Source organism: Emydura macquarii, unplaced genomic scaffold, assembly GCF_026122565.2.
Source record: "Emydura macquarii macquarii isolate MOO-44397 ecotype Brisbane River unplaced genomic scaffold, CSIRO-AGI_Emac_v2 contig_1253, whole genome shotgun sequence".
NCBI classification, from domain to species: Eukaryota; Metazoa; Chordata; order Testudines; family Chelidae; genus Emydura; species Emydura macquarii.
The window spans coordinates 38,459,035-38,486,205 of NW_027131390.1; the positions used below are offsets into that span (position 1 = coordinate 38,459,035).

Consider the following 27,171-nt stretch of genomic DNA (forward strand, 5'->3'; position numbering starts at 1 on the left):
AGCTGGTGGAGTGGGGAGTGGAGTGGAGTTTATTCAGCAGGTACAAAGTCCTTTTTGTTCCCCAGACAGTGCTGAGTTGCTGCTCCCCAGGGATCTGGGAGAAGGGGCGGGAGCGCCTCAGTAAATGACTAGGTTCTGTTTGTGGTATCTTAGCAGGACCACAGCAGTGTCTCTTTGATCCCTTGTCATGAAAAGAGCACAAAAGAATGAATAAAAGAATGAAGACCTATACAAACTGGCTACAGGGACTTTGTCTGCCACAGGACCTCCTCCTGCAGGAGCAGTGCCCTGTATCATTACCTCCTCCTGTGGTGGTCACCGGTTGTCGCTCCATTTCACTAAAATGCCAACATCCCCCACTTTCTTCCTCTCCATCGCCCCCCCCATGCACAGCTCAATATGCCCTCCTAGTGCTGCTTTGTGGCCCTGGTACTGAAAGCGTTGCAGGCTTGCTGCTGCCTGAATACATGCAATCAGTAATGCAAATAATTCAGTTACCGCAGGTGCAGATTGAACACACTGTCCCGGGCAGCAAGACCTACTTTTCAAGGTTTTGTCCGGTAAATAAGCTCTGAAAGGACATCATGTAGCACATAACCCACAGATCCTTGGCTGAGAGCTCATTAAAACTCATTTGAGACTGCACCTCCCTCTGGTATATTTCATGCTGATAAAATGCCCTCTGTAATTTACATTGTAAACTCCTTAAAGCAGGGATCCTGCCATCCTGTAGGGTTAGCAAATAGCCTAGCACACTGATGCATATGTTTTCCTTCTCCACGTTTCTCTTGTTAAGCAACTCTATTAACATTACCACTTGCAGTTCTTTTTTTTTTGTTTTGTTTTGTTCTGGACCTGAGTTAGGCTAATAAATACATTAAAAAGATTCCTATGTTGGCTGTCTTACTGCTCCAAGTAGCTATACTGAGGGTGAATACAGTATGGATTGGTAAAACGGTTTGGACAGAGGATAATTAGCTTTGTGAGTCAATATTGCATGCTGAGATGCAGAATGTTTATAAACATCATTTATGTGTTAAATAGCAGAACAGGTGGTATGTGAGTTAGCCTAGGCTTATTAGGTGAGATGCCCAGACTTATAACAAGATGCCAACATGGCCCTTCAACTGGCAAGGATTGGACATCTCAGCTTCAGTGCACCTGATCTTCCACTACCCCATAAGAAAGCACAAATAGGACTTTTATTCTCAACCCAATAAATATTAGGCTGAGCATTATGAAACGATGCTGCTCAGCAGGGAGCGGTGGAAGGGGGAGGGCAGATGTTAAGAAAAACAAACAAAATCTTTTATAGTTCTTGCCGAGTCAGTCAGTTGCAGAAATTGTTGCTCTTGGTTGCAGTTCAAGAGCTAGAAGCACATGCAATCTCTGATGGGGAGAACTGAGAAAGGATATTAAAAACTTCAAAAAGAAACTATAATCATTAAGCTTGGGGTGCTCTGGGCTGCAGGATATCGTTGATGCAAACGGCGTAAGTTTCAAAACAGGATGATGCATTTCTATGGAAAAACAGCATCTGCAGTCTAGTGAGACTAAAAATAGGGGCTCTCAGTCTTGATGCTTCAGAGCAAAATAGTGATTCCCAGTAGATCACACTCCCCTTACCCCCCAAATAGCACTACACAAACTAGGTGCACTTTTTAAAGAATTCCTTCCTCTGAAGCATCCAGCACTAGCCATTCTCAGAGAGAGGATACTAGCAGGCTAGGTAGCTCATTGGTCTGTTTCTGTAGAAGAAAGATTTACTTATACCACAGCCAGCCACAGGACATGCAGGGAACTTTACAAAACACAGAGGAACTGCATTATAGTCAGCTATCCTGCCTTCAATGGTGGCCGGCCTGTGTCAAACCCTTTGGAGGAAAGGGCAAGAAACCCTGAAGTGGACAATTATGAAATAAACCTGCCCATGGGGAACTTTTCTTACAGTTTGTGCCCTAAAGCCAGATGGTTTCACATCCCTCATATTTATCCTACTTAATATAACCATAGACCTACTTAGGCTCCTGCGTGATGCCCGTCACCATGGTCTCAGAGCACTCCCAGAGAGAACGAATCCATACAGAGAATCTCTGCATCTCCCCTCCTATTCATCAAATCTCTAAACTGACCCAATCATTACAATCTCTTCATATGAAGGTCTTTCGAGTCCTCTAATCACATTGATGGACCACCTCTGGACCCCTCATTTCTGCTCTGTCTGAGATGGCGGAGACCATAACTGAATACAGTATTTCAGGAGAGAAGAGCGTGCATCACTGATTCTAAACGTTTTCAATATCATCCTAACATTGTTTACTCATTTGGCCACTGCTGTACAAGTGAGCACATACTTTCATTCAGCAAACCATAAAGATGCCCAAGTCTTTTCTGTATGATGACAGCATTGTGTAGGCACGGAATAATTGGAATGACTCGTGCATCATTCTGCATTTGACAACAATTAATTTCAACTACCACTGTGTTGCCTGTTCACTTACCTTGATTAGGTCCTTCTGCAACTCCTCGGTCGTCTCTGTTTTCAATTAACCTAAATAATTGTGTCACCTGCAAATTTCATCACTTCACAGCTCACCCCAGAGCATTAGAGATATTCAATAACAGGGGTCCTGGTATGGAACCTTGGGACATGCTGCTGTTTAGCCTTTTGCATGATGAAAATGCAAATTCTTCACCCGGGTTTCATCATCTCCCAGCCAACATTTGACCCATGACAGTACTTCATCTTTCTTTAACAGCTTCCTGTGAAGGATTTTGCCAAAAGTTTTTTAAAAGTCCATTTAAAAATTCCAAATAAAGGTAACTGACTCTCATTTATCCACTATTTGGATGACACGCAAGTGTATTCTAGTAGATTGATGGAGCTGAACCGCAGTTTCTGTACAAGTAAATCCTTTCACTCCCTACTCTGTTCACCTAAGTGTTTTATAGCTACATTAGTTATTTTTCATTTAATAAGGCATTTAAATAAGGCACCATAGTCATGTTCCGTGTCCTGAACAGTTTATAGTACAAATAGTGTAATATAAAGGTTAAGGAACAAGAAAGCTGCATCAACTGACTAGCAATGGAAACCTAAGTGATCAAAGTGGGCTTTAAGCAGAGAGGGAGACCGCTTGATGTCCAGAAAGAGAGGCTGTTCCGGACACTGGGCATAGCATGAGAGGAGACACAAATATAGAGGGCAAGAAAACATTAAGGAGAGCTAGCTGAGCCTGGGAATCAGAATGTAAGAAGGTGGAAGAACTGAGATGCTAGCAGGGCTATCAGACCACAAAGACCAGGGCACTCTCGTACTATGATCATTGATAGGGTCTTAGATTTGGAAACACAGTTTACAAAGAAACAGATTCTACACTTCATCTGCCCATGAACAGCTGTTTTACTGGCTGAACCAGCTGAGGACCACACTACACGGAAACACAAAGATGCTTTTACTACCATCCTTTTCGTGGTCTGGCAGCCAGACACGATGCTCCTGGCAGGCATCGAGATCAAAGAACTTGCTTTAGAACAGTTGCTTACAATTCTTAAACTGAGCTGATGGCACCACAGCTGGAATGGGGATGTCTGTTAGGCAGCCAGTGCAACTCTTCCCCTCACCCAGATCCCAGGCCTGTCCAGCCACTGTGGTCTGTGGTCACCTCCAAGCACACACCCATCTGGGAACACACACTCAAGACAGCTCATTGAACATCATCTTAAGGCTTGGAAATTACAGACACTGTAATGCTACAATAGGCGACTGCTCTTGATCTGGTCTGGCCAATTTCAGACTCGAAACTCAGAGCAATCCCAGCTTTGTGGTAAAGCATCCCTTTTTCCATAACCCATTCTCTGGCCTAGCTTGTTCAGATTAACGAGTCATAAGGCTTGGAGCCAAATAATGCAACGTTCTATGCATAGCAACATCTGCCAGCTGTTCCATTTTGCACTGCAGCCCCTCAGTACCGTCTGTTTAGGAATCATTAAAATGCTGAATATTCAGATTAACAAGAAAAAAGGGTAATGACTGATGCCTGTTAATTCCTGAAATAGTACCTCATTTACTCTCCAAGTATACTCAAGGTTTACTCAAATGCTCCCCAGCTGTGGTCAGAGGCTCACATTTAAATAGGGCACCCTTAAAAAGGTTTCATAAGCTTTACAATTGCTAATCATCTCTTTCGAGCTCGAGTCTGAAACCATTTCCTTCCCATGCATCTGCTCTGGACCCCATTCTATGCACACTGGTTTGTTAGATCCTCAGGTGAAAGGCACTACGTACTGTGGGGCTGGGCTGGGCTGAACACTCTGGGTTTGTTTTGGTAGGGTTGCTAGCACCGAGCTTTGATGTGGGAATGGAAGAACACTTAGGCATGTGGCTTGGAAGAAACACCTAATTTGCCGAATCCAGATAACAAATTGGAAGGTGCAAAATTTTATATAGACAGCATTCCTCTAAGTTGGTCCTCTCGCCCTATTCAACATTGTTGGGATCATGCATCAGGGGATCTTTTAATACAAGCTATCATACAAGATAGCTTGTATTAAAAGAACAAGATCTGGCCCCATGACCCTATGGAACAGCAGCAATTGGTACAGTTTGGACATTGCATCTGGAACTTTCTATGAATCGGGGGAAAACTAGGCTAAATCTGACTTGAGAGAGAACTTGCTTTTTTCTGGTGAAAATATGTGCACGTCCCAAAGAGCTCTTTGTGCAAACAGGTGAACCCCTCTGAAACAGACTGGCTTCCGAGATCCCTTGTAAAATGATGCAGATGGTCTCGGGTTTTGGGAACAAGAGCCCACTATGCTGCTGGGACAGTGTGTTATTGTTACAGGAGTGTCTCTCAACAAAACAGTATTGAGTGGCAAGGATGCCGTTTTGATTAGGTGGAATGACTCAGCTCTTGCGCTAGAAGGGATGGTTTGTCAGAGCTTTACCTCGTGATCTGGGATCTCGGAGGATAGTGTTCTCCCCAGGATGACCCCGGTCAAGTATGTCCAGCAGCGGGCTGTGTTGGCAAGGTTGTAGCCTCCTGTCTCCAGCAAGAATTGGGAAATTAGGAAGGGGAAGAGGGAAAGAGAATGAGAGAGACCGTTTTAATGAAAGGAACACATTGTTGAGAAGCAAGAGACTTTATATCTGCAGTGCACATGAATAAGGCTTTTTATTTAGTCCTCCGAAGTCATGCACAGTAACTGTATTTTGTACCTGTTGGATGCTATAGGGATAAGTCAAAGCAGTAAATCACCTGTACTAAGAAGGGAGATTTGCAAAATTGAATCCAGAGGTCATCTCAGCAATTGCACATGCAATATCATCCACTCCTCCAGATCTGGCTTCAAGAGTCACCTGAAAGCTGTAAGCCTTTGACTCCAAGGGTCAAGATTTCCTAAGATGATATGGTGGAGAGGAAGATGCTTATGCTCAGCATGGAAGGAGTTAACGTGAGTGGAGCAGAGCAAACTAATTAGGTGCTACAGTTTGGGATCTTACTTTTAACCCCAGCTTGTGACCCAAGTGAAATCAAGGATAAGCAACACTGATCATTTACTAGTCAAACCTCCATCAGTGACACCTTCTGAGCATGAATCCTGCGGGAGGGGAATTCGCATTTATTTAAAAGAACTGATCAAAATATGAAGCTAATTAAAGTGGTGAAACAACTTGTGAGCAGGTTTAGCAACAGAGCAGCCCCAAATTAACACAAACTCCCAACTGGGGCTCAGCTAGTCAAAAGCACCCACCAGCTTGCGGTTGGCACTGCCGATGTCCTTACATTGTACAAGGGGAATTTGTTGATTAAAACAACTGTCAGAGACTTTCAAGAGTTTTTACATGCAATGAAGCGTAACTTAATAAAAACTCCACTTTGGAAGACTGAAAACAGTTTCACAAACCCTTTCCCCCTTTGCCTTCCAGCAAACATCCATCTTCCCTACAACCCTAACTTCCAACTCAACTGCCACCGAGCGCTGAGCCACTGGGGGATAACTCAGTTTTGTTACTTGCCTTAAGATGATGGCTAGTTTTCCCTCATTTCTTGGCAAAGAGTGGTAGATCAAGCACAGAAAATTTTGTTTTATCTCCTCACACTCACAACAGGTTTTAACACTCAGAACATTCACCAAATTAGGTCAAATTTTAGGCCTAATCTATTATACTTGATGATATCCCTTAAATGATACAACCCAGCCCCCGAATGATAGCTGCTACTCAACCAGCTGATGCTGTGGGTAAGGCATTTTCCAAAAGAAGCTGAGGAGGTTTCCTGGGACAAAGTGCTTCCTCCTCCCCGCCCCACACACCAACATTTTGCTGACACAGAATGGCTTTATTTTCTATCCACTGGACAATAATACAGAGTGGCAGAATGTGCTACAAGCCAAAAAGCACTCACGGGCTTTCCATTGGGTATCAGAATTCTGCTTTATTGTGAATGCAGCCAATTCTTTTCCCAATTGCAGCCGGAATCCAAACGAGATCATTCACTGCCAGATGCCCAAGGTAGGTCTGGGAGCATAATGCTTACTTTTAAAGAGAAGCCCTGCAGTGCAGATCACGAGAGCCGGGACTCAACACTGGCACTGAGCAGACAGGGTCAGAGTTCACTGGGGTTAACGGCCTCTGATCTTTGGAGGAGCCAAGCAACCATTAACCCAGGATCTGAGAGTCAGGAATTGAGACTTGGACCAGTTGGTATCAAGCAGTTGAAGTCTGTGTAAAAATAGCACTGCATCAGCTCCACAGAGCCCCCCTTATGCTACGCAGCAGCTGCACTTCCAAGGATGCCGCTTTCAGAAGCAGAGGGGGTCACTTTCAAAAAGCAGGCTCAGGGGAGCAAACTGTGTTCACCTGTTACTTGTAGAGCCGAATAACCCCCCTATGTACTCACCTCCTCCCAGGATGAGAGTAGCCAGCTGCCATTGGAGAACGTACTTCAGACACTTGCCAAGCCCCTCTGGAGTCATGTTAAATGAACACATGGGGTCCCCCGCTATTGTATCCGCACCCAGCTGCAGGACTACTGCTTCTGGGTTGAACGCTGTGTACACCTCCTTCAACACACTGCACCAAACAAAACAAGAGTCACCACAAATGCTCACACCTCGACTGAACATCAAGACATAGGGATGTGGTCAGGCCATCTTATCTAGCAAAACAACAGTTACTTTGCCTTCCCAAACACTGGCTAGGTTTTAAATGATGGGCAGAGAAGTACTGTCTTATTTCCCAGAACGCCACCCGGGTCAAGGCCATGGTAGTCATTGTAGAGCTGGGCTCTGCTCTTTGGCCACACTGCATGCTAATAGGGCCTAAAAACAGTATGAAAATGGGAAGTGATTTTACAGTACCAAATATGCCAACAAAGATCTAGGCTAGAGGCACCCCCTCCCCAACCCACATTTCTCGGAAAAATCACTTCTGCCCCAGCAAACAGGAAGAAAAATATACCCAGATCTCACTTGACACACAAACATAAACCACTGTGACAAATCAGAGAGCTGGCTCTAGGAAATGGCTCCTACATGATAACCATCTTACATATCCATGACGTTCATTCAGATGTATCCCAAACATTAGCTAAACTTTGGCCCCAGTCATACTAACACTTGCTCCCCTGAGTAACTTTACCTATGTGAGTAGTCCTACTGAACACAAAGCTATCTGTCTACAGGATCAAGGCAGTGGGTTTTAGGAGCTCTGGGTTCACTCACCAGCGAGCACTCGTGTACCTGGGGTGTAAATCTACAGCACATTAACTGGCTATGCGGCCCCTGCACACCAAACGCTCTGTAGCACATTCTGATGTACTGCTACGGCTCTTTAAGTGTGCAGCAACAGGGTCCATATGGTAACATAGTGCGTGACAGGCTAGCGAGCTGTACACTCACTCCCTGGCTTGCTGCACTATGTTGTTGTGTAGAAAAGCCTTGGAGCACACCCACCTCTGGGGTGAAATGCAACGAATGCTTAAGAGTACAGCAGTGTCCAGTATTCGTTTATGAATAACAGCGAAGAATATTTATTCGTCTTTAAGGTGCCACAGAACTCTCATTGTTTTGCTGAAAACAAACTAATGCGGCTACCCCTCTGGAACTAGTGAAGAATATGGCATCTACACAGTAACAGTTTAGGACAGGAAGGGAAGAACTGTATCCAAGTCTGACTGCAGAGGGAAGTAACAGGTAATTACCACATCAGAATTTGGGAGGGGAACTGAAGCTAACACCCCAATCTTATTACATGCCATGGGATCTTTAATGGCCTTAAGGCTGTTAAAACAGGAACAAATACACACGACTATTACATAGACAGGATATATCAAGATGTTAGGTTAGAACAGGTTTGCCACTGAGGCAAACATTTGTAGTTAAGATTTTATTACATTCTTCAATAAAAATGCCCCAAACTTAGTATCTGTCTAGCATTGAAAAGCATTGGAGAAAGGCAGCACACCCTAGAGATGCCCCATATGTGCTGATTGCTTGGCCCAAGGGCACAGGACTTCTTGGGGGTGTGGCAACTGGTATAAAACGAAGAAAATGATGATTTCAGCAGATTAATAACCTGAAAGAGGAGCCTCAAAATGACGCCACCCCAAAAAGTCCAAAAGAGATAACCCCAGAGTTCTTTCTTCCTGTGAGCAGCAGACTTGTATTAATAAACACTATACCTCCCCATAAAGGGTCATGAAGGGCACTGTGAGGTTTGCAAACTTTGGCAGTGTGCCTTTTTTTCTCCTATTACACAAGAATCAGATGCCATCAATGTGCTTGACATGCTTTTTGCCACACACTGGGGATTTTCACTGATCAAAAGCACAAGACAGCCAAATCTTTGCATTTTGTAGGAACTCTAATCATTTGTAAATCTCTATGTGATAATCATGATGTGAAACTACTGGAACATCCAATCTCACTATCCACACCAGGGTGTTTCAGGAGGGGGCTGATGGTACCCAGCCAGCAAGCCATTGGTGTGAGGTTTTGTACCCCTGCCAAAGGGAAGGGATGCAGGGAGCGCAACAGGCTCCAGTGTATGAGTAACTTCCTTCTAAACACGCAAGGTGCCCATCTCACATTTGGTATGTAATCAGGAAACATGAGCTGTACAGCACGGCCGATTCAGGTTCAGCTGTTTTCAGAAGGCAGAGCTGCCCAAAGAGGAACACATCAGGGCACAGTGTAGGGAGACTGATGGTTTAGGGGATTAGCAATAGGATATGGATTCTTAAACTCTACAGCCAGCCACTGCTCCAAAGCCAGCCCAAGTCAGGTATGACCAAAAGTTGCTACCATCCAAGGACTAGTTGGTAGAAAGCATGAAGCAAGTGGTGAGGGGAGAGAAGAATCACAATTTAGTGGATAATTGGACAAGTCAACAAAATCCCACCCTCACAATTAACACTAAACTATGCTCCTTGGTTGGCAGGCTTGGGAGACCAACAACTGGATGGTCTACAGAGACTAGACTCCTCTTTCATCACTAAAGGAGGATCTTCTAGGGTTTGCTAAAAATGACTGGAGGTGGGCAGGAATTTGCCCTGTGATTGCCCATGCAATTCAGTCTCTGGGCTGTCAATCCAGAGCTAGCCTCACACACACCACCCCTGCTGTCTGTAAAACCACAACACCCCACCCAACGTTTGTCCTCTCTCCAGGACAAGCTTCTGAGAGTAACACCAGCATTCTGAGGAGGACATGCCAGGAGGCTGATGTTTGTATACCTGCAGAGCGAACGTTTCACCCAGATTTCTCGTCACACTCAAGTGGCCCCCACTATTCTCATCCTTCCCTTGAAGGGCCCAACCTGTGGTAATCTTCCCTTCTGCAAGAGTTCATTCAAACCTACCAGTGCTGCTCCTTCAGTCATCTGGAGAGGGTGTGGGAGGGGAGAGGACTGTGATCACTAGAGTGGTGCAAGACATCCCTTTCCCCAGCGCTAGGGATACTGCCTCCATTGGCTTCCTAAATCCTGGAGCTTATACACCCCCCGCCGCTCACATCTCTGTGCGCGACTATCCCATCTGCCCTTTCCCCAGGACACTCCCCTCTGCAGAGACTCTCAACTTCTTTTCGACAGACACTAGAGTGGAGCTACCTTGTTCTTTCCAACAAGGCCCTCTGCATTCCTTGCGGAGCAATCAGAAAGGGGCAGACACGCAATGGACAGTAGAAGGTTTACCTCTTACTAGAGAAGAACAGGACGGTCTGTTACAAAGGCCACTGGATCCAAAGCCAGATGGGCTGAAATTGCTGCCGACAGCCACCACTTGCCAAGACACAAATTTTGATGAAGTTTCATTTGATGGGCAATTGCATGAGGGCTCTCTAGCCCCAATGACAGAACCTGTAAAGGTTTGCACAGTCTGATTTTCCTTAATCCTGCCTTATCCTGGAATCTGTTAGAGCCCAGTGATAATTTAGCCCCATTCTTACACACAGCCTCATGCTCAAGGATGGAGTAACTCTTTCTGATGCTTGGGGAAGAGACTAGAAGGGTTGCTTGGTAGTCAGCTCCATCCACGTGGTGGAGGAATTTCTCCTGCATCTAGGCGACCTTTGATCGTGGTGCCAGATTTGGCAAGCATGTGCAAGAATGTAACAGAGACCACTTCCAAGTGGCCAGAGAGCATCCAGCCGGCCTAACACTCCAAGAATCTGTCACTATCACAGGATTCTCTCAGGTCTGGACATGACTGTGGCCAATCAAGCGAGGTGACAATGGTGACCATAGCTGGGTAGTGCAAACCAGGATAAACAGGGATCAGCACTGTGTCAGCTAACTGTTATTAAACCCCAACAGGGCAGCATCTGGGGAGAAGATGGCACTGCCTGTGCTGTGCTTTGTGTGGCTAAACAGAGGCCCTCAGTCCCAGGGCTGTCAGGCCAGCATCTTTCATCAGCTCTAAATTCACTCAAAACAAGGAAGTGGCAGAAGTATAAGTGCCCCTTTGTTACATACTGAAAGGTCAGAAGATTGGAGCCTCCTGACTGGAGTGCATCTCAGAAGAGAGAGTGGGTTTGTATCGGGGCGGGATGGGAAAGACAACTTCTCCAGTTTCTTGAGTGAAAACAAAATGGAAGTCAAAACGTTACATAGCCTTGTACAAAACGTTACATAGCCTTGCTTACCCTCAGCAGAGATCACAGCAGCACAGGGAAGGACTGGAACCATTCAAATCTTCTCTCGACTAGTGCATCTCAGTACAGTTTGTGGCTTTGAAAAATTTTGGAAGCGCTCCGAAAGTTTGGGCTTCTCTTCAAGCATTTACCTTGACCTTTGGACAAAGATGTATGGAACAGTCCCCTCACCTTCAAGTAACAGCGTCCCACCCCACCAAACTACGAACTCCCCACGACCCATTTTACTTCCCAACAGCCGCAGCGCTCAACCCTAACTGAGCCAACTTTTCTTCCCCTCCGCCCACTTCTTTCCATCTTTACAGAAACCCATTCCTCTCCAGATTAAACAAATGCATTCTTGTCCTGATTCTCTTTCCTTCTCAAAATCCCACTGATTTAAGGCTGAAATCAGCCCATGATACTCACTTAATGCAGGTCGCTGTTACGAAAGATCTTTTACTGCCTGGAGAGCTCTGCAACACCAGTGCAGAGCAAATCCATCAGCCACAGTCCAGCTCTAGTCAGTAACAACCAAACATGAACAGCACCTGAAGGCCGTTCAATAGGCCCTATGGTGGTCTCAGCCCTGTCATTGGTAGACAGATGACTGCATCACAGAACAATGTCCCCTTGGACACATTTTCTTGGCAGTCTTAGGGAGGCACCAAGGACAGAATGGACCACATGGAGGACGGACTTTCTTCACACCTCTAGAAGTCTGCAGTGCAGGTGAGAGGCACATTGAACAGGTGTGACGCCCTGCACCCCCATGTCCACCCTTACAGTATAATTGTGAATTATCCAATGCAAAAAATGTCACGTTAGATGCCTGTGGAACGCTCATGATCATTATTGTTATAGCAGTATGTTGGTTGCAATTTCATGTGTATAGGTATGAGGCTGCACTATGTAATATTCCCAGAGATGTGTCCTCATGGCTTAAAACATGTCCAGGCAAAACTCTCCAGGAGCAGAGTGACAGTTCACACCTCATCAAGGCGGGTATAGGACAAACCCAGCTCAGCCTTCTAGGACAAAGGACTGGCTTGGGCATCAACAGAGGATCAAATGGACTCTTGAGTAAGTTACCTCCCTTCCTTTGGTCAGTTTGGAAGCATGATGAGGTGGCGCTCACTGACACAAGATGTGAATGAATCCATAGAAGGACATTGTTTGTCCCCTAACCCGGGGGGGGGGGGGGGGGGAAGAAGGGGGGCACAAAGCCCTAGAGGGGAGACGGAATATTATAAAAAGGGGAGACCATTGCCATGCTCTTGCTCTTCCACCTCTATCTATGAACACCACCAAGCAACTGTAGTACTGATCAAAGGGGAGGGCCTGGCTGAAGGGAAACCAGTCAGCCTGTGGTGAGAATCACCTAAGTTTGTAAGGGTGCTGAAAGTGTTAGGCTTAGGTTAGAATGTGTTTGGCTTTTATTTCTTTTGACCAATTTTGACGTGCTATGCTTTGAATTTAAATCCTTCCATAGTTAATAAATGTGTTTGTTTGCTCTACCTAAAGCAGTGCATTTGCTTTGAAGTGTGTTGGAGACTCCACTTGGAGTAACAAGTCTGGTGCATATCAATTTCTTTGTTAAACTAACAAACTTATATGAGCTTACACTGTGCGGCAGGGAAAACTGAACATTATAAGATGGAGGTTCCTAGGGTCGCATCTGGAACTGGGGGGTATTGCTAGTGTCATTCTGTTGTATAATATAAGGAGTAGCTGGCTAGAAGCACTCACTCAGTTGGGAGCAGCTTACATGCAGGAGGCTGTTCGTGAACAGCCCAGGAGTGGGGGTTCTCGCAGTAGAGCAGAGTAAGATGGGCTCCAGGAGGGGGGGATTGGGGTGACAAAGTGATTCAACAGTCCAGGTTGCACAAGGGGAATCATAGAATATTAGAGTTGGAAGGGACCTCAGGAGGTCATCTAGTCCAACCCCCTGCTCAAAGCAGGACTAACCTCAGCTATATACTATGAATGTCACAATGGGTCGCTGTGAAGAAGCTTGTGCATCTTGGGATAGCTAGCAAGCTAGGAAAAGGCCTGAAAATGAAGCTGTCCTGGCACCCAAAAGCAAAAGGAACAGATACTTTCCATGCTCAGCTCATCCGTTTGTCAGATTCATCTTCTTGTTGCCCCCAAACCCTTGCACTCCCTACCTCACACTGTTAACCATTTATGATCTTTCCCCAAAGTGCAGCGTTAAATGCAACTAACATTCCATTACAAGAATCATAGAAGATTAAGGTTGGAAGGGACTCCAGGAGGTCATCTAGTCCAACCCCCTGCTCAAAGCAGGACCAGCCCAGCCAGGGCTTCGTCAAGCCAGGCCTTAAAAACCTCTAAGGATGGAGATTCCACCATCTCCCTAGATAACCCATTCCAGTGCTTCACCACCCTCCTAGTGAAAAACTTTTTCCTAATATCTAACCTAGACCTCCCCCACTGCAACTTGAAACCATTGCTCCTTGTTCTGTCACCTGCCATCCCTGAGAACAACCTAGCTCGAACCCCCCTTCAAATAGTTGAAGGCCGCTGTCAAATCTCCCCTCGCTCTTCTCTTCTGCAGACAAAACAAGCCCAATTCCCTCAGTCTCTCCTCGTAAGACATGTGCCCAAGCCCCCTAATCAATTTTGTTGCCCTCTGCTAGACTCTCTCCAACTTGTCCACATCCTTTTTGTAGTGGGGGGCCCAAATCTGGACACAATATTCCAAATGTGGCCTCACCAGTGCCAAAGAGAGTGGAATAATCACTTGCCTCCATCTGCTGGCAATGCTCCTACTAATGCAGCCCAATATGCCGTTAGCCTTCTTGGCAACAAGGGCACACTGCTGACTCAAGAACACTAGGCTGGGAAGCATATTTTAGTTTTTGGCATTAGTCAGTCCAGATGTGCCAGTCAGTCAGTGCAGCCAAACACTCTAGTTCCAGAGGAGAGCCAGAGTTTGCACTGGACGTACTGTGACAATAGTCACATTCATACACAAAGCTCACTTTGCTTATAAAGGAATTGGGATAGTCTTTTCTTGCCTGGCAACCAGACTGGAGCTCCTGACTTGAGCCCATCACACTGAATATAGTTTGCCTAAAGTGATGCTTAGAGGATTTCAAGCTCCAGTGCTGTCAAACTGGCACCTTTCACCAGCACAAAATTCACTGAGAATGTTCAAACCAGAAACAAATGAAAGCCTAGGTCTGGATTTCCAGCCCTCATTTCAAACAGCGTGGCCTCGGTAGGGTTTAAGTGCAAATCCTACCACTACTGCAGATGTTATTTTTGGAGGGCAGTATATATTTTAATCGTGCCAACTTTACAGAGTCTGGCTGAGTGCTTAGGATCAGTGTCATGTTGCACAATGAAATCCAGGTCAACTCAATGAAATCCAGATGGAAGACCAACCCCCTTGTCATTGTTCCCTGCCCTTTGCTGTTTGCAACCCCTACAAGCACAGGCTCCTAGCATTCCAGGATTACTCCCCAAACAGGTGCTAGGGCCAGCATTCAAGCCGTGCCCTCGCCAAACAAGCGCACTCTATGGGAGAAGTAGATCAACACATCATGGAACAGGTCATCCAGATACCACAGGAGAACCCGCTGCAATACAACACACACACTGATTGCACACGCCCAGATGTCACCCATCACCCCACCTTAGAACATACATAGGGTATCAAACTATTACATCCTATATTCGATGGGGAGAACACCCTGAAATAAATCTTTCCTAAACTCCCTCTTCTGGCCTTCAAGCAACTCCTAAACCTCATCATCTGAAGCAAGCTACCCAGAGACCCACCACCAGCCTCTAGCAGAACAACAGATGCAAAACCTGCAACTGTATCTCCACGGCTACAATCCCCTCCCCCTACCCCCAGACACCTTTCAAGTGCCATGGGCCCTACACATGCCTATCACAACATGTGGCGTACCTCAACCAATGCATCAAATGCCCCAACAGAGAAACACTATGGTCTCAAATGAATTCACACAGAAAAGTGGTAAGAAAAGAACACCTATCACCCGTGGGCACAGACTTTTCACAAAGCGATCACTCCATATCCCACCTCTCAGTCCTCATCCTCCAAGGAAACCTGCTCAAAACCTTCAAAAGACAAGCCTGGGAACTTAAATTCATAACTCTGACACTAACTAAATTCATAACGGTGGACACTAAAAACCCTGGACACAACAGACACACTGGTTTTATGGTTCATTCCACCAACTGGTCAACCACCCACCCACACTCCCTCCTGCCTGCTAACTCTGACTTGTCCAATTTATTTTAAGTACTCTCCTACAGCATGTGTGAACCCCTGGTGCTTAATAGTCTGTCCCACCTTGTATTTAGCTTGGGCACTCTGGGTACTTGCTCCAGATCAGAGGATGAGCTCTGACACTCAGAAGCTTGTCCCTTCCACCAACAGAAGTTAGTCCGATAAGAGATATCACCTCGCCTACTTGTCTCTCTCATATCCTGGGACCCCCACGGCTACAACACTGCAAACAAGTGGCAATGTCATGTGAGAAATGCACATACTGTCTACCTCACTTGCACTCTCTATCCTCTGATCCCGTTTCCTCCACGACTGGGTCCAACATCCTAAAATCTGAACTGTTTTAGACTTGTGTCTTGTTTAATAAAAAGTCAATCTGCCAAAAAATATTTTTTCCTCTCCAACTACCCACCCACCTCTCCTATGTTCACTGACTATCCAGTCTAGGCCAGCGGACAATTTATGGGCTGATATTTCTTGACCTAACACAGCTAGACATGGGCATTTTGTGCCATTGTGAAAGGGAGATTCCATTTTCCCCAAGACGGGGCAAAGCCCTTGTTTTGATGCTGAAACAAAGACTAGTACTAAGATTTAGAAAAGCCAGCTTAGATCATTTTTAAGATGTACTATAATTCTCTCTCCCTCAAAAGCCTGTACAGAAGAAACCACCACACCTGATGAGACCTGGTTTTCTAGTCCAATATCCTACCTCTGATAGTGACCGCTGCCAGACGGTTCAGAGGAAGGGGCAAGAAACATGGACAATAATATGGAATAACCAGCCCACAGCAGCAATTTCTTATCTCCAGGCAATCAGTGGTCCACACACATGTTGAAATCTAAAGATTTCTATCCTTTCCATACTTGCATCCTATGTAATGTAACTGCAAGTGTTATCAACAGGCCCAAAGAAATAAGGTACCGGACCTTCGGTGATGGGATACAAACATCCAGTTCCAACCCTTCTTTAGCTTGCTACACTTTAAATCTTCTTCCCTATTAATTAAACACAGGACACATAACAGGATCTGTGCTATCATGGTTTCACACTCACTCTTTTGGGGTGACCTGCATACCTCACTTGTGGTTTCTCCAGGCAAGAGTAATGCAACAATCCCCAACTCACGCTGAGAAAACCTTGACACCACAGCTCAGCATGTATTGCTAATATATAATCATACTCCATACATGCACAAATAGTGATATAGCTATGCACTGACAGTACATGCTAGAATTACCACTGAACAAATAGTTACTGCTTTCGCACACAACTTCTCCTCACATCATGTGTGAACGTACCATACAAATAGCTACAGCAATTTGAATAATCATGCTGTGAAATATTTGTCTGAATGCAGAAAGTGCCTCTGCAAGTTCTGGATTATTTATTAGTACTGTTTCCTACATCTTTAATGTTGTTCAGGTGCTGTATTTTTATCTTCAGAAGGTTAATATTTAAAATAGAGGTGAAGGCCCCCATCATGTTATCAGAACCTATCTGACTCACTAATTAGGGCACTTTTTCAGGAAGATCAAATAAGTTAGCTATTTTGGATGCTCTTATGAATAAGAGAGAACCAGTGATTAGCCAGAATCCATGTAACTTTTTCTTTTGACGGAGGAAATATGTAGGTGCCTAAGTTCGCAGTTTCCAGAGCAGTGTGTGTGTACAAATTGCTTGCACATCTCTGCACCGTGTCTGACTGATGCATACTACTGCAGCTGGGTATCCAGCTCTGCCGCTGTCCGTCTCAAACTTTTCATCTCTGGTTGCCTTTGTCTGCAATATTTTAGACATGGCAGACTTTTAAAAAAACCCCAAATGTTACACCTTGGCCTCCGTTCCACACAGCGGCTATTACTAACAATTACATTTAACTGGCGTCTGAGTCATTCAATTTCCAGAAACAATAGGCAATTATACACATGCCATACCACCCAGGAGCAGGATAGGAGTTTATCTGCTAGAACAAAAGCATTCAAACACAAGCACTCTTATTTATAGAGAGGCAGGTTCAAAGTGCATACACTTTAAGACTCCAGTAGCAAAACTTCCTTTTTATTTATTTATATCATTGTGCTGCAACGGGTCAGTTTCCATAGAGATGAGGAAGGCAGTTGCCACCAAGACAGAGGGAGGTGGGACGGTTTTGCATAACATCTTACTGGTGCTGGGCTGTGGGAACGCCAAAGAGCAAGTCCGTAGCCCAGCTATTTACCAGAGAGGAAAAGGCTGCCAATGAGAGAGGTCTCCTCTCACCAGCAGGGGTCACTGATGAGAAGAATACAAGGAAATACTTGTGCAGTTGGTTTACAGAATTCATTGTCACAGGAGGTCACAGAATCAAATACTGTGACCACATTGTAAATGGATGGATAATTGGACTCTATGCTCATTGTTTTAGGTCCAAAAAGAAGTCTGAGGGAAGTCTTTTAAACTCATTTAATGCTCTCCAGGCCAATGCGGGATTTCCTCATTTACAACATCTGATTTCACAATTGTTTTATTTTTATATTTTCAATGTATTTGATTTGAATAATTTTGAATTTGGGTTTAAATCCTAACTTGAATCACAAGTAGAAAGAAATCTGAGGGCCTCATCCTACTCCTGGGTGGATGTTTATCAGAATCCCAACACACTGTGCTCAGAAGTGATCCAAGCCTGGAATCATGGAGGTCGTAGGGGGAGTTGGGTATTGTATAGGTCAGGATAGACGGGTATTGACAGAGCTGGACTGGGAAGCTTGCACAATGACTGCCTATCACGCATATTGAGCTAGCAATTGTTTTAACCCTTGGCTTTCATGAGTGTTAGATTGACACACAAATGCATACAGTAGCAGTGTGCTACAGTTAATCGCTTTTACAAAAGAACAGGCACTGGATTTCATTTTTAGCTGGACAGGCTGACTTAGCGGTTTATGCCATGCATCTGTGAAGGTGCAAAATTAGACTCCCTAGAACCAACCATTCCAATTCCAGCAAAGATGGCTCAGTCCTTAATCCTGCCAAGCTAGATAAAATAGATTCAACGGAGCTTTGAAAAAAAAAGTAACCCTGCACAGCCATCTCCCTCTCTGTATGGACAGTAGAGATCCCATGGCACTTAGTCTAAGAGTAGATATTTGCCCCAGTCTGCTTGGTGAATATGGCACCCTCTGTCCCTCAAAATACACACAGTTGAGCTGGGCACTTGTCCCCTTCCACCTTAGGGGTGGATGCCATTGCTGCTCAGTGCTTCTGCATATACCATCTGTAAAGTGATTTGGGATCCTACAAGGTGAGCTCAGCAGTTAAAATATCCATGTGTCTTTAAACTGATACCATAAAGGGGTTAAAACTTAAGTTATAAAAAGGATGTTACTAAAAATCTGTACAGGTTTTGTTCTCTGAAATCCTCTGTTTTAACAAAACAGATAGAAAATGGGTCTCACGTCTCGCAGATCTGGTAATATTTCTCATCCTGAATGCCATCATGGATAGGCACGTTGACAGTGTAATACCGCCCCTTCCCCAGGCCAACATCGGACACATCTCCTGTTCCTGAGCAACAACAAAAAAACAAAACCCAAACCATCAGTCAGCTTCAGAGAAAATGGAACCAATAACATCAGCTGAACAGACCTGGGATGTCTTGCATAGGGTGGGAAGAACTGATAAACAGCACATCTTCAGAGAAGTCTGCACTCTACTTCTAACAGGGCAGGTTCTTGTATTACCTGTTCAAGAAGCATCTGCTCTGGTGCAGATCCTTCTACGATTTCAAACCCTGCAAACTACAGCCCCAAAGAGAGTTTGGGTACTTCAAAGCATTAGCAACAGTGGGAGAGGAAGCGTGTAAGCCAAGATCTACACACAGGTTGCTACAACTGATGCAGGAAACAGATAGCGAAAGGGGTTGTGGTAGTATATCACGCTAGAGGGAGACAGTTAAAGGGATATTGCCGAAGTGCTGGACAAAATGTGTTGACCTATCCGAGTGCTAAGGCTCTGCCTTTCCTAAGGCATATAATAAATATCACTTTGGGAGACAAAGACAGTCCTGCAGAAGGAGATTTGGGTTTGATTCCCACCTGTCACAGCCTTCCCTGGGCAAGTCACTCAGTCTTTGTACGCAGCTCCCCCTCTGTAATATGGGGATAATATTTCCTTTCTCTCAGCCACTGTCTGGCTTGTCTAGCAAGGTTGTTAGGTCTTTGGGACAGGAACTGTCCCTCACTATGGGCTTGTCTTCACTGCAGAGTGAACTCAGGCTAAAGCTCAGTTGTGGCCCCTAATCAGGCTCCCATCCACAGACACATACCTCTGACTCAAATGCAGTGGTGCTTTCCATGTGCAAGAGCTGGCTCATCCAGCTATAAACTAAAGCCTGAATGCTGCTTTCACTCGGGCTGCTAACTTGCCTGCTTTGCAGTGAGGATGCAGGCAACTTGAACGTTGATAGTCTTCAAATACCTTCCCACAATTCCCCCCACATGCCCACGTTCTCCCACAATTCACTGGGAAAGAACCAGAAGGCAGCTCAGCTTACTGCAGTGCTAAAAGCCATGAGATGTGCCCCAGAGTCCTAGCAACACACATGGGGAGCCCACCACCAGTGTGAACATAGTAACTTGCGTATGGCTTTGCAGTGTGGCTGTTCACATCCAGGCTAGGCCAACCCAGATGCCCATCACCTGAATTAACTCTGCAATGAGGACATATCCTCAGTGTTGGTAAAGCACCCAGCACAGTAGGTCCTGTGGGGGCCTCTCAGCATTATCGTAAGACAATAATAGATCACAGCCTGCAGAAAGATGAGGCTTGATCCTCAATGAAGCTCTACTTAGGGCTTCAGATTTTCACTTTTAATCAACAAACACCAATAAAAACAAGAAAGGCTGCTTGTATTTAAGGGCTTGTCTACACCAAGCAGCAATGAAGACTATGCAGGTGTGATTTCTAAATTATACCGCCGTGTCATGCATTGATTAGTCTGTGTGGACTCTGCTGGTACATACTAAAGGTTCCCTTGTGCGCTTTAACGTAGCACTGTTTAAACCATGGGAGGAGGCAGCAGAGGAAGGCTCTGGCAGTTGGGAGGCAGAGGGGAGACATCCTAGCTATCCTGTTACACCAGCTAAGGATCTGGCCTGCAGTTTGGAAGCCGACAGTGATCCTCGGCGCTGCGTCGGCATCACAGAAGCTGCTGGTACTCACGCAGTGAAGTTACAGCTTCAGGGGAGGTGTGCTACTTGGGCTCCATCCTGCCAGGGGCTGAGCCCCAATCCAGCAACACACTAAAGCATATGCTCAACTTTAAGCACATAAGTCATTCCAATGAAATCAATGGGACTATTCAAATGCCCAAAGTTATGCACACGCTTAAGTGCTTTGCTGAATCGGGGCGAGAGTGCCGGGCCCCTTGCAGGACTGAGACCTGCATAGGGTGCACAGGACCTAGGAAAAGGAGATGATGAAGATAAAAGTTGTCTTAAGAGGTTTCTTTGTGTGTATCACTGAAAATCAATTCCTAACACTAAACTGGAATGGATTTTAAAAGATTCACTTATCATTTATGCTCTTTGCTGGCTTTGCATTTCACTCCCATAAGAGAGTAAAACCAGACTAGTCAGTTTTCTATTTTCGATTGCATTTTCTGCACAGCACTGTTGTTTTTGGGTTGCCAGCACTGCAGGGGACAACTGATTACATTTTCAATCCGTTACAGAAGCTGATGTGAATTGAGGCTTTTAGGATTTTATTTAATATCAAACTTAAAACTGGTTAAAATAGTCCCTTTAAACAAAAAAGCTATTTTTAAAATGTTACCTCTGTTCAGATGCCCCCCTCTCTTGAAAAAGGCACAAGCAAGGTGCCTTGCATCCCATCGCATTTTCCCCCTCCCCTCAGAGGTTGCCCCCAGTGCTCCTTCTGGGCTCATCCAAGTTCTGCTGATGCTCTGCTTTTCTCTGCTATGCAGGGGGACACCAGCCCAGGCACAGAGTGGCAGCACAGTGGAATGGACCCAGCAGTGGTCGTGCCCTTAAGGTTCAGGGTCAGTAAGAGTGCATGGCCTCTGTTATGTTGTTCTCTGAGTAGAGAGAGGATGCAGACAGCCAGGTGGTGGGAAACCTGGACCGAGTGAAGGGGACACAACTTATACTAAGTGCAGAAACTCTGCCAGTTAGTGAAGCCACAATACAATTGCTTGCCTGGGAAAAATCCTGGTGAAAACTTATGCAGAGACACAGTCATGACTTTGGAGGTGAAACTAAAGGCATCTTCCACACCTATGAGAGAGAGAAAGAAACTCAGTCATCAATTACTCTCACAAACTACACATTACAAAGAAAACACAAGAGAACATCTCAATAAACAAGCAGTGAGGGTGGGGAGGGAATGCACAAAAGGCAGACATGATATAGTAAAACCATCCTTAACAAATGGAGACGAGTTCAAATGTGGTGTTGGTCACAAAGGAATTGAGTTTTGTTGTTCTCAACCTAATCATTAGTGAATGTATCTCCACACCACCAGCCATCACAAAAGTCAGCAGCACTGGCATTGTCTGCTCAGACTGGAAGAGCAAAGGGCAGCTGGTGCCCTGGCAGAGGCCTACCCCTGATTAGAACCAGAGTTACTGGTCCCTCATTGTTAGCAGCACTTCAGTTCAGTTCAGCCTCTTGAAAATGTACATGGAAACTGGGAAAGAAGTTGCAGAAGACTTAACACAAACCAAATGTGGAGGGTAAACGGACCAAAATGAAACACACCATAAAAGTTAGGAGAACAGGAAACGTTAAACAGTGTTGAAATAACGTCCCCAATGCAGACTGCAGCGTCAGTCAAGGCCCGTTCCGGCTTTAGTTTTATATAATCGTCGGTTAGTACCGACTGCAGCAACATCACAAGACTGCACTGAGGACGTTAAGCAATTAAGCTCCAGGATTGGCCGTGGCACAGTCCCGCACCCCATGTGGAAGGTGAGGGGCAGTGAGGAAATTCTCTTGCTGAAGACCCCTTGGTGGAGGGGATCAATGGAATTGGAGCGTGTTAATAGAGCTTATGGTTTTTAATATTCTAGTGCTGTTCAGAGCATCACTGTGTTTTACTAATACAGAGCAAGCACCAGGGGCTGGGAGAGCCACGCGAGGCATCTCCTAATGTGAGTTAGTGAGTAGGCCCCATGTACTCAAAGGTATTTAGGCACCTAAACTCTTTTTGAAATCAATGGGACATAAGTGCCTAAATACCGTGAAAATCTGGGCCTAAGCAAATTGAGGGAACCTCACCTTGCTAACAGGAGAAAAAGCCATTCTGTGCAGCAGGGCTGTTGATCATCTCCCATTAAGAGCATGGGCGATGGGATCTGGGCTGTGGTCCTGTCACCGCCCCAGCTCTCCACTTATTTCAAACCAACTGAATCAATTGCATGCCCTACCAGTGGTCAGGTAGAGATCGAGGCCTGGATGTGGCCTAACTGACAAGACAACGCCCTGAAGACTGCAGTGAGGGTGGTAGAGTGAGGAAAACAATTACAAGATTTGGCCAGAATTATATCAGCTCCACTGTAGGCATATGTGAAGTCTCAGGGTCTGGCTAGATCCCCAGCTGCTGCAAGCAAGACAGCTCTTTCCCACCACCATTTAGCTAGAAGCTGTGACTTTTTTGGATGCTGCTAATCCACACCTTTATCACTTCGACCAAAGGGTATTATTGCCATGCCCTCACTATGGGAGTGCACCTTAAACCAATGATCAAACCCAAGTGCGTGCAGACTGCAGCACCCCACTTGCTATGCAGGGTATATGGGCAGGACACCAGTGCTCCTGGATCCACATTGGTTTCTGGAAACAATTTCAAGGTGTTCTGACCCATTAAGCCCTGGGTGCCATGGCCCCTCCCATTTAAGAGAACCTCTCACACCGAGCTGTACGGCTGGAGTTTAGCTCCAGTGCTTCTGCTGATTCCAAGTCACCTCGGTGTAAAAGAGAAGGGTCTCGTGGCAGGGGCCTCGGCTGCACAGCTTCCTCCCTCTTCCCCCACATCCAAAACAGCCTGGATCTGCCAAACTTCTGGGCATGATGCAAATCTCATCTATTTTCACAGCCTTAATTATTTTCATCACCCTTCTCCTATGGGGTAGTGGGGCTGTTTTCTTTCCCTTAGTGGTGGCTGGTTTACAGCAGGAATGTTTTTCTAAAAGTTGTGCTCTAGTTCAAACAGCAGTTCTGCTGGGGGAGACCTGTGACCTGCGTTACCCAGAAGGTCAGAATAGGTGATCACAGTTGTTCCCTCTCATCTTGGAATCTACGCAATAACGGTAATGGGGCACGGCTAGACAGTTCATTTGTGTACATTTTGTTTGATGAAATGTATCTGTAATTTATGACTGAGGCATCAAGAGTGCAGCACAAGGGCTTGCCACATGGTTTATTAAACCCAAACAAGAACAGGCACAAAAGCTGCTGCCCACCTGCCACTTTGAAGATTAAGTGCTGCGTGTAAACTCTATTGCCTTGGTGATCCTGGCTCCCACAAAGCTTCCCTGAAGCACTGCCCTGCCAGGACTGCTTAGCAGCCGCATGGCAGCCTTACCATCCCCGTGATGCAAGTCCAAGTCGATATAGAGGACGCGGTCGAATTTCCGACGCAGCCGCAGGATGCCCAGGACGGCGTCGTTTAGGTAGCAAAAGCCAGAAGCTTCATCTCTGCAAGGAAACATTTGGGAAGTTAAATGTTCCCAAGTGGAAACTCGACGGCTGTTCACCTCAACCTTTGCTTCCAGATCCTTCCACAGCCCCCCTCCAGCAGCACAGCCCCATCTTGTGTGGGCTGAAGGGAGGAGCAGGAAGCTATCACTACTAGCCCCACTGGTCAGGAGCAGCAACGTGAGAGCCAGCCACGACACCCAAAGTGTCTGATCAGTTACACGGGACGATGGAGACCTGGCTCGATGTCCAGCTTGACCTGTTAAATATGAGGTTGCAGGGCCTTATCCTAGTCCACACCCAAAACAGCCATCATGGTCCCTGGTGGCTTGATGGACTGCGCGCACGAGGCCCAGGACTGAACAGCAGAGGGCAGCACTGAGCAGTTAAACACATTTAGCTGTCACGAGCCCCCTGAAATCTAAAACACTAAGTGAGTTTGGTGCTAGTGACAGGTGGCAGAAAGATTGACAGCCCGGGACCTAAAACTCCTCTGTGCAGAACAGGACTGAGACACTGCAGCACATGCTTGCCCCTGCCAATGCATTCAGTCCTGCCTTGGAGGGGCACACCCCTTCTTCCCCCCACCGTAGCAGGGGAGAGCAGTTTAGTCAACAAGTCCAAGCTAATCTTTGCAGGCAGTCTCAGCTGATGGGCTAAAAGTGAGCAATTTGGCGCCAGAAAGTCCCCCTGAATTCATGTGACACACAACAGCACACAGATAAAGCCTAAGCACTCAGACGTCAAAGGGCAGCAGTCAGGCCAAGCCTCTGCTGTCCTGGGCTGGATCACACTCCCACCCCCATCAGGCACCCAGTCTTCATGTGGTTGCGACAGTGGCAATCCAGCTCACAGCTGGCACACGTGAGACGCATGTCTCCCAAGGGAAGCGTTCGAATGCAGCTTGGAGGAAGAGGAGTGCAGCTTTAAACACCCCTGCCCCTCCCGAAAAATTCAGCACTGGGGTGGGAATTAAGCTGCTGGTGGGAATGGTTTCCTGCCTCCCCCCTGGAAATGAGGGCCCATGAAATTAACGTGAAACAGGCTTTCCTTGCTCATATATATCTGTCACATAGTTCCTAAATTGAGGAAATGCAAGCTGCTGTAGGGAAACAGCAGCCGCCAGCTTGTGCATGAGACTTTTACATTCCCAGTACCGCCTCTGCAGGAAAGTCCCAGGTTTCCTATCCCAGGCATTATTCATATACACAAGGCTGATTTGGAAACCACCACTAAGTAGGATCCAGCAGTCTCTGAATCTCAGGCTGAATGCTGGCTCAGAGCAGCTGTGGAAAGTGTGTTAATGATCTAATACAGAAGTCACCTAGGCGCAACTCACCGAGTTCTGTTTGAGAGGCAGCATAGCACAATGGACACCGCAGCACCAAGCAGGAATCAAGAGACCTGGCTTCTATTTCCAGTTCTGCCACTAACTGGTTCTGTGACCTTGGGGAAGTCACTTAACCAGCCTGTGCCTCAGTTTTCCCCATCAGTAAATGGAGGTAACAATAGTCACCTATCTACAAAGGCCATTAAAGGGAAAGAAAGAAGATCAATAACCTAATATTTAAGACTGAGTAGCAGGCTTCATGGGGCACAAGCCTTAATATCTTGATCCTGATATTAATGCCACTGCACTAAAGGGAAGGGCAGCTGCAATCTTCTCTGTTTTATGGATGTTATTGGCAGCCCTCCGACTTCTCAAAAACTGTCCACGTGACCATTGGCTGGACAAAGTTTGGGTGCCCATATTCCAGGAGTTTTAGGAGCATGCTGAATTCTAACAGAACAAGTAATGCTGGCTGCGCCTTTCTTACAGGATGGGACCCAAGAAAAAGCAGAAGCTGTGAAGAAAAGCCTTCTGCACTTTCAAAGCCCAGTCACAAAAGCTGACCTGCAATCCTGCCCACCTTGAGTCAGCCACACAATAAATCAAGATCATTTCTTCTCAGTTAGGCCTTGCTCTCTTTGGCAGCAATCACCAGCTCCCTGCCATGCTTGGAGCTAGCGCCTGTAAGCAGAGCACCAGCAATGCAACAGTAACCTCCTGACGCACAGTCACAAGAAGTCTTCTCCACTGCTAAGCAGGCAGAAGTTATTGGCCACCACTCATTGCAGCACGGCCCATGCAGTACTTTCTGCAGGGCTTTCTAGCCCACTTTTAAGGATACATCTACACTGCCCCTGGAAGCAAGCCTCCCAGCCTGGGTCCACACTTGCACTAGCACGCTAAAAATAGCTGGGTAGATGTTGCGGCTGGGCTTGGAGCTCCAGCTCGGGGGCTGGGAGAGGGAGCTTGAGAGCCTGAGCTGTAACAGCTCCATATGCTAGCGTGAGTCTGTGGAGCCGGGCTGGGAGGCTCGCCGAGCAGCAGTGTAGACATACCCACTATGGCTCAGGTTACAGGGCCTCCACCGGTCCCTTACCAGACTAGTCCACGATCTGAGATCTCACTGCTGGAAATGCTGCTGGATATTCAGCCTGTGGGCCTCTCTGCTCCATATTCCCCCTCAGTGTTACAAGATTGGGTGGTAGGTGGGGAACACGCTCTGGAGAATGATGCTGTAGTTTCCAGCACCCACTGCTGCCGTGCAGAGAACCTCTAGCTCCTTTAACTGAGCAACGCCTTTTCTAAAAGCAGCCAGGGAGCATTTTTTAGCTTTACTCACATACAGGCTATTTTAAAAGTTTTACACTGAAGACAATGGCTTCTGCTTAGCTTCACCTGGGTTCCACACTGAGCCGGTACATTGAGAGCCCCTGCCAGACTGTCCTCCCCCCTCCCCCCCGACTGGGGACAGAGTATTTTCGCATACTGTCCTTTTACCACAAGAGACTCCAATCAGGCCACAAGTGACATAGCTACCTGCACTCGTCTCTCGCAGACCACAGCCTGGGTCACAAAGCTACCGAGTCACAGCAAGAGTGACCGTGTTCTCCAGGATGGGCTAGCAGGATGCTGCAGTTGGGCACTCAGCTAATGGGTAAACCTAGGTACAGTTCAGGACTGGCACAGCAGGGCTACTGCAATGCACTGGAAAGGCCATGGGAGA

The 27,171-nt window shown here is 46.3% G+C and overlaps 1 protein-coding gene across 6 annotated transcripts in view; it reads right to left on the reverse strand.

Moving 5' to 3' along the window:
* The window catches only part of HDAC8 (histone deacetylase 8), an 84,702-nt gene that overhangs the window by 38,641 nt on the left and 18,890 nt on the right, over window positions 1-27,171 (reverse strand). For 3 of the 6 annotated variants that reach the window (XR_010919757.1, XM_067548520.1, XM_067548519.1), the window contains exons 5-9: window positions 24,006-24,118; window positions 21,620-21,697; window positions 18,860-18,968; window positions 6,906-7,078; window positions 4,951-5,045 (exon numbers count right to left, since the gene is read on the reverse strand). Coding sequence is in view for 3 of the 6 variants with exons in the window: in XM_067548520.1 (XP_067404621.1) it covers window positions 4,951-5,045; window positions 6,906-7,078; window positions 18,860-18,968; window positions 21,620-21,697; window positions 24,006-24,118 (568 nt within the window). In the remaining 3 variants the exon portion in view is untranslated. Of the gene's footprint in view, window positions 1-4,950; window positions 5,050-6,905; window positions 7,079-18,859; window positions 18,969-21,619; window positions 21,698-24,005; window positions 24,119-27,171 lie in introns of all 6 variants that reach the window. The other 3 variants (XR_010919758.1, XR_010919759.1, XM_067548521.1) reach the window with 2 other exon arrangements.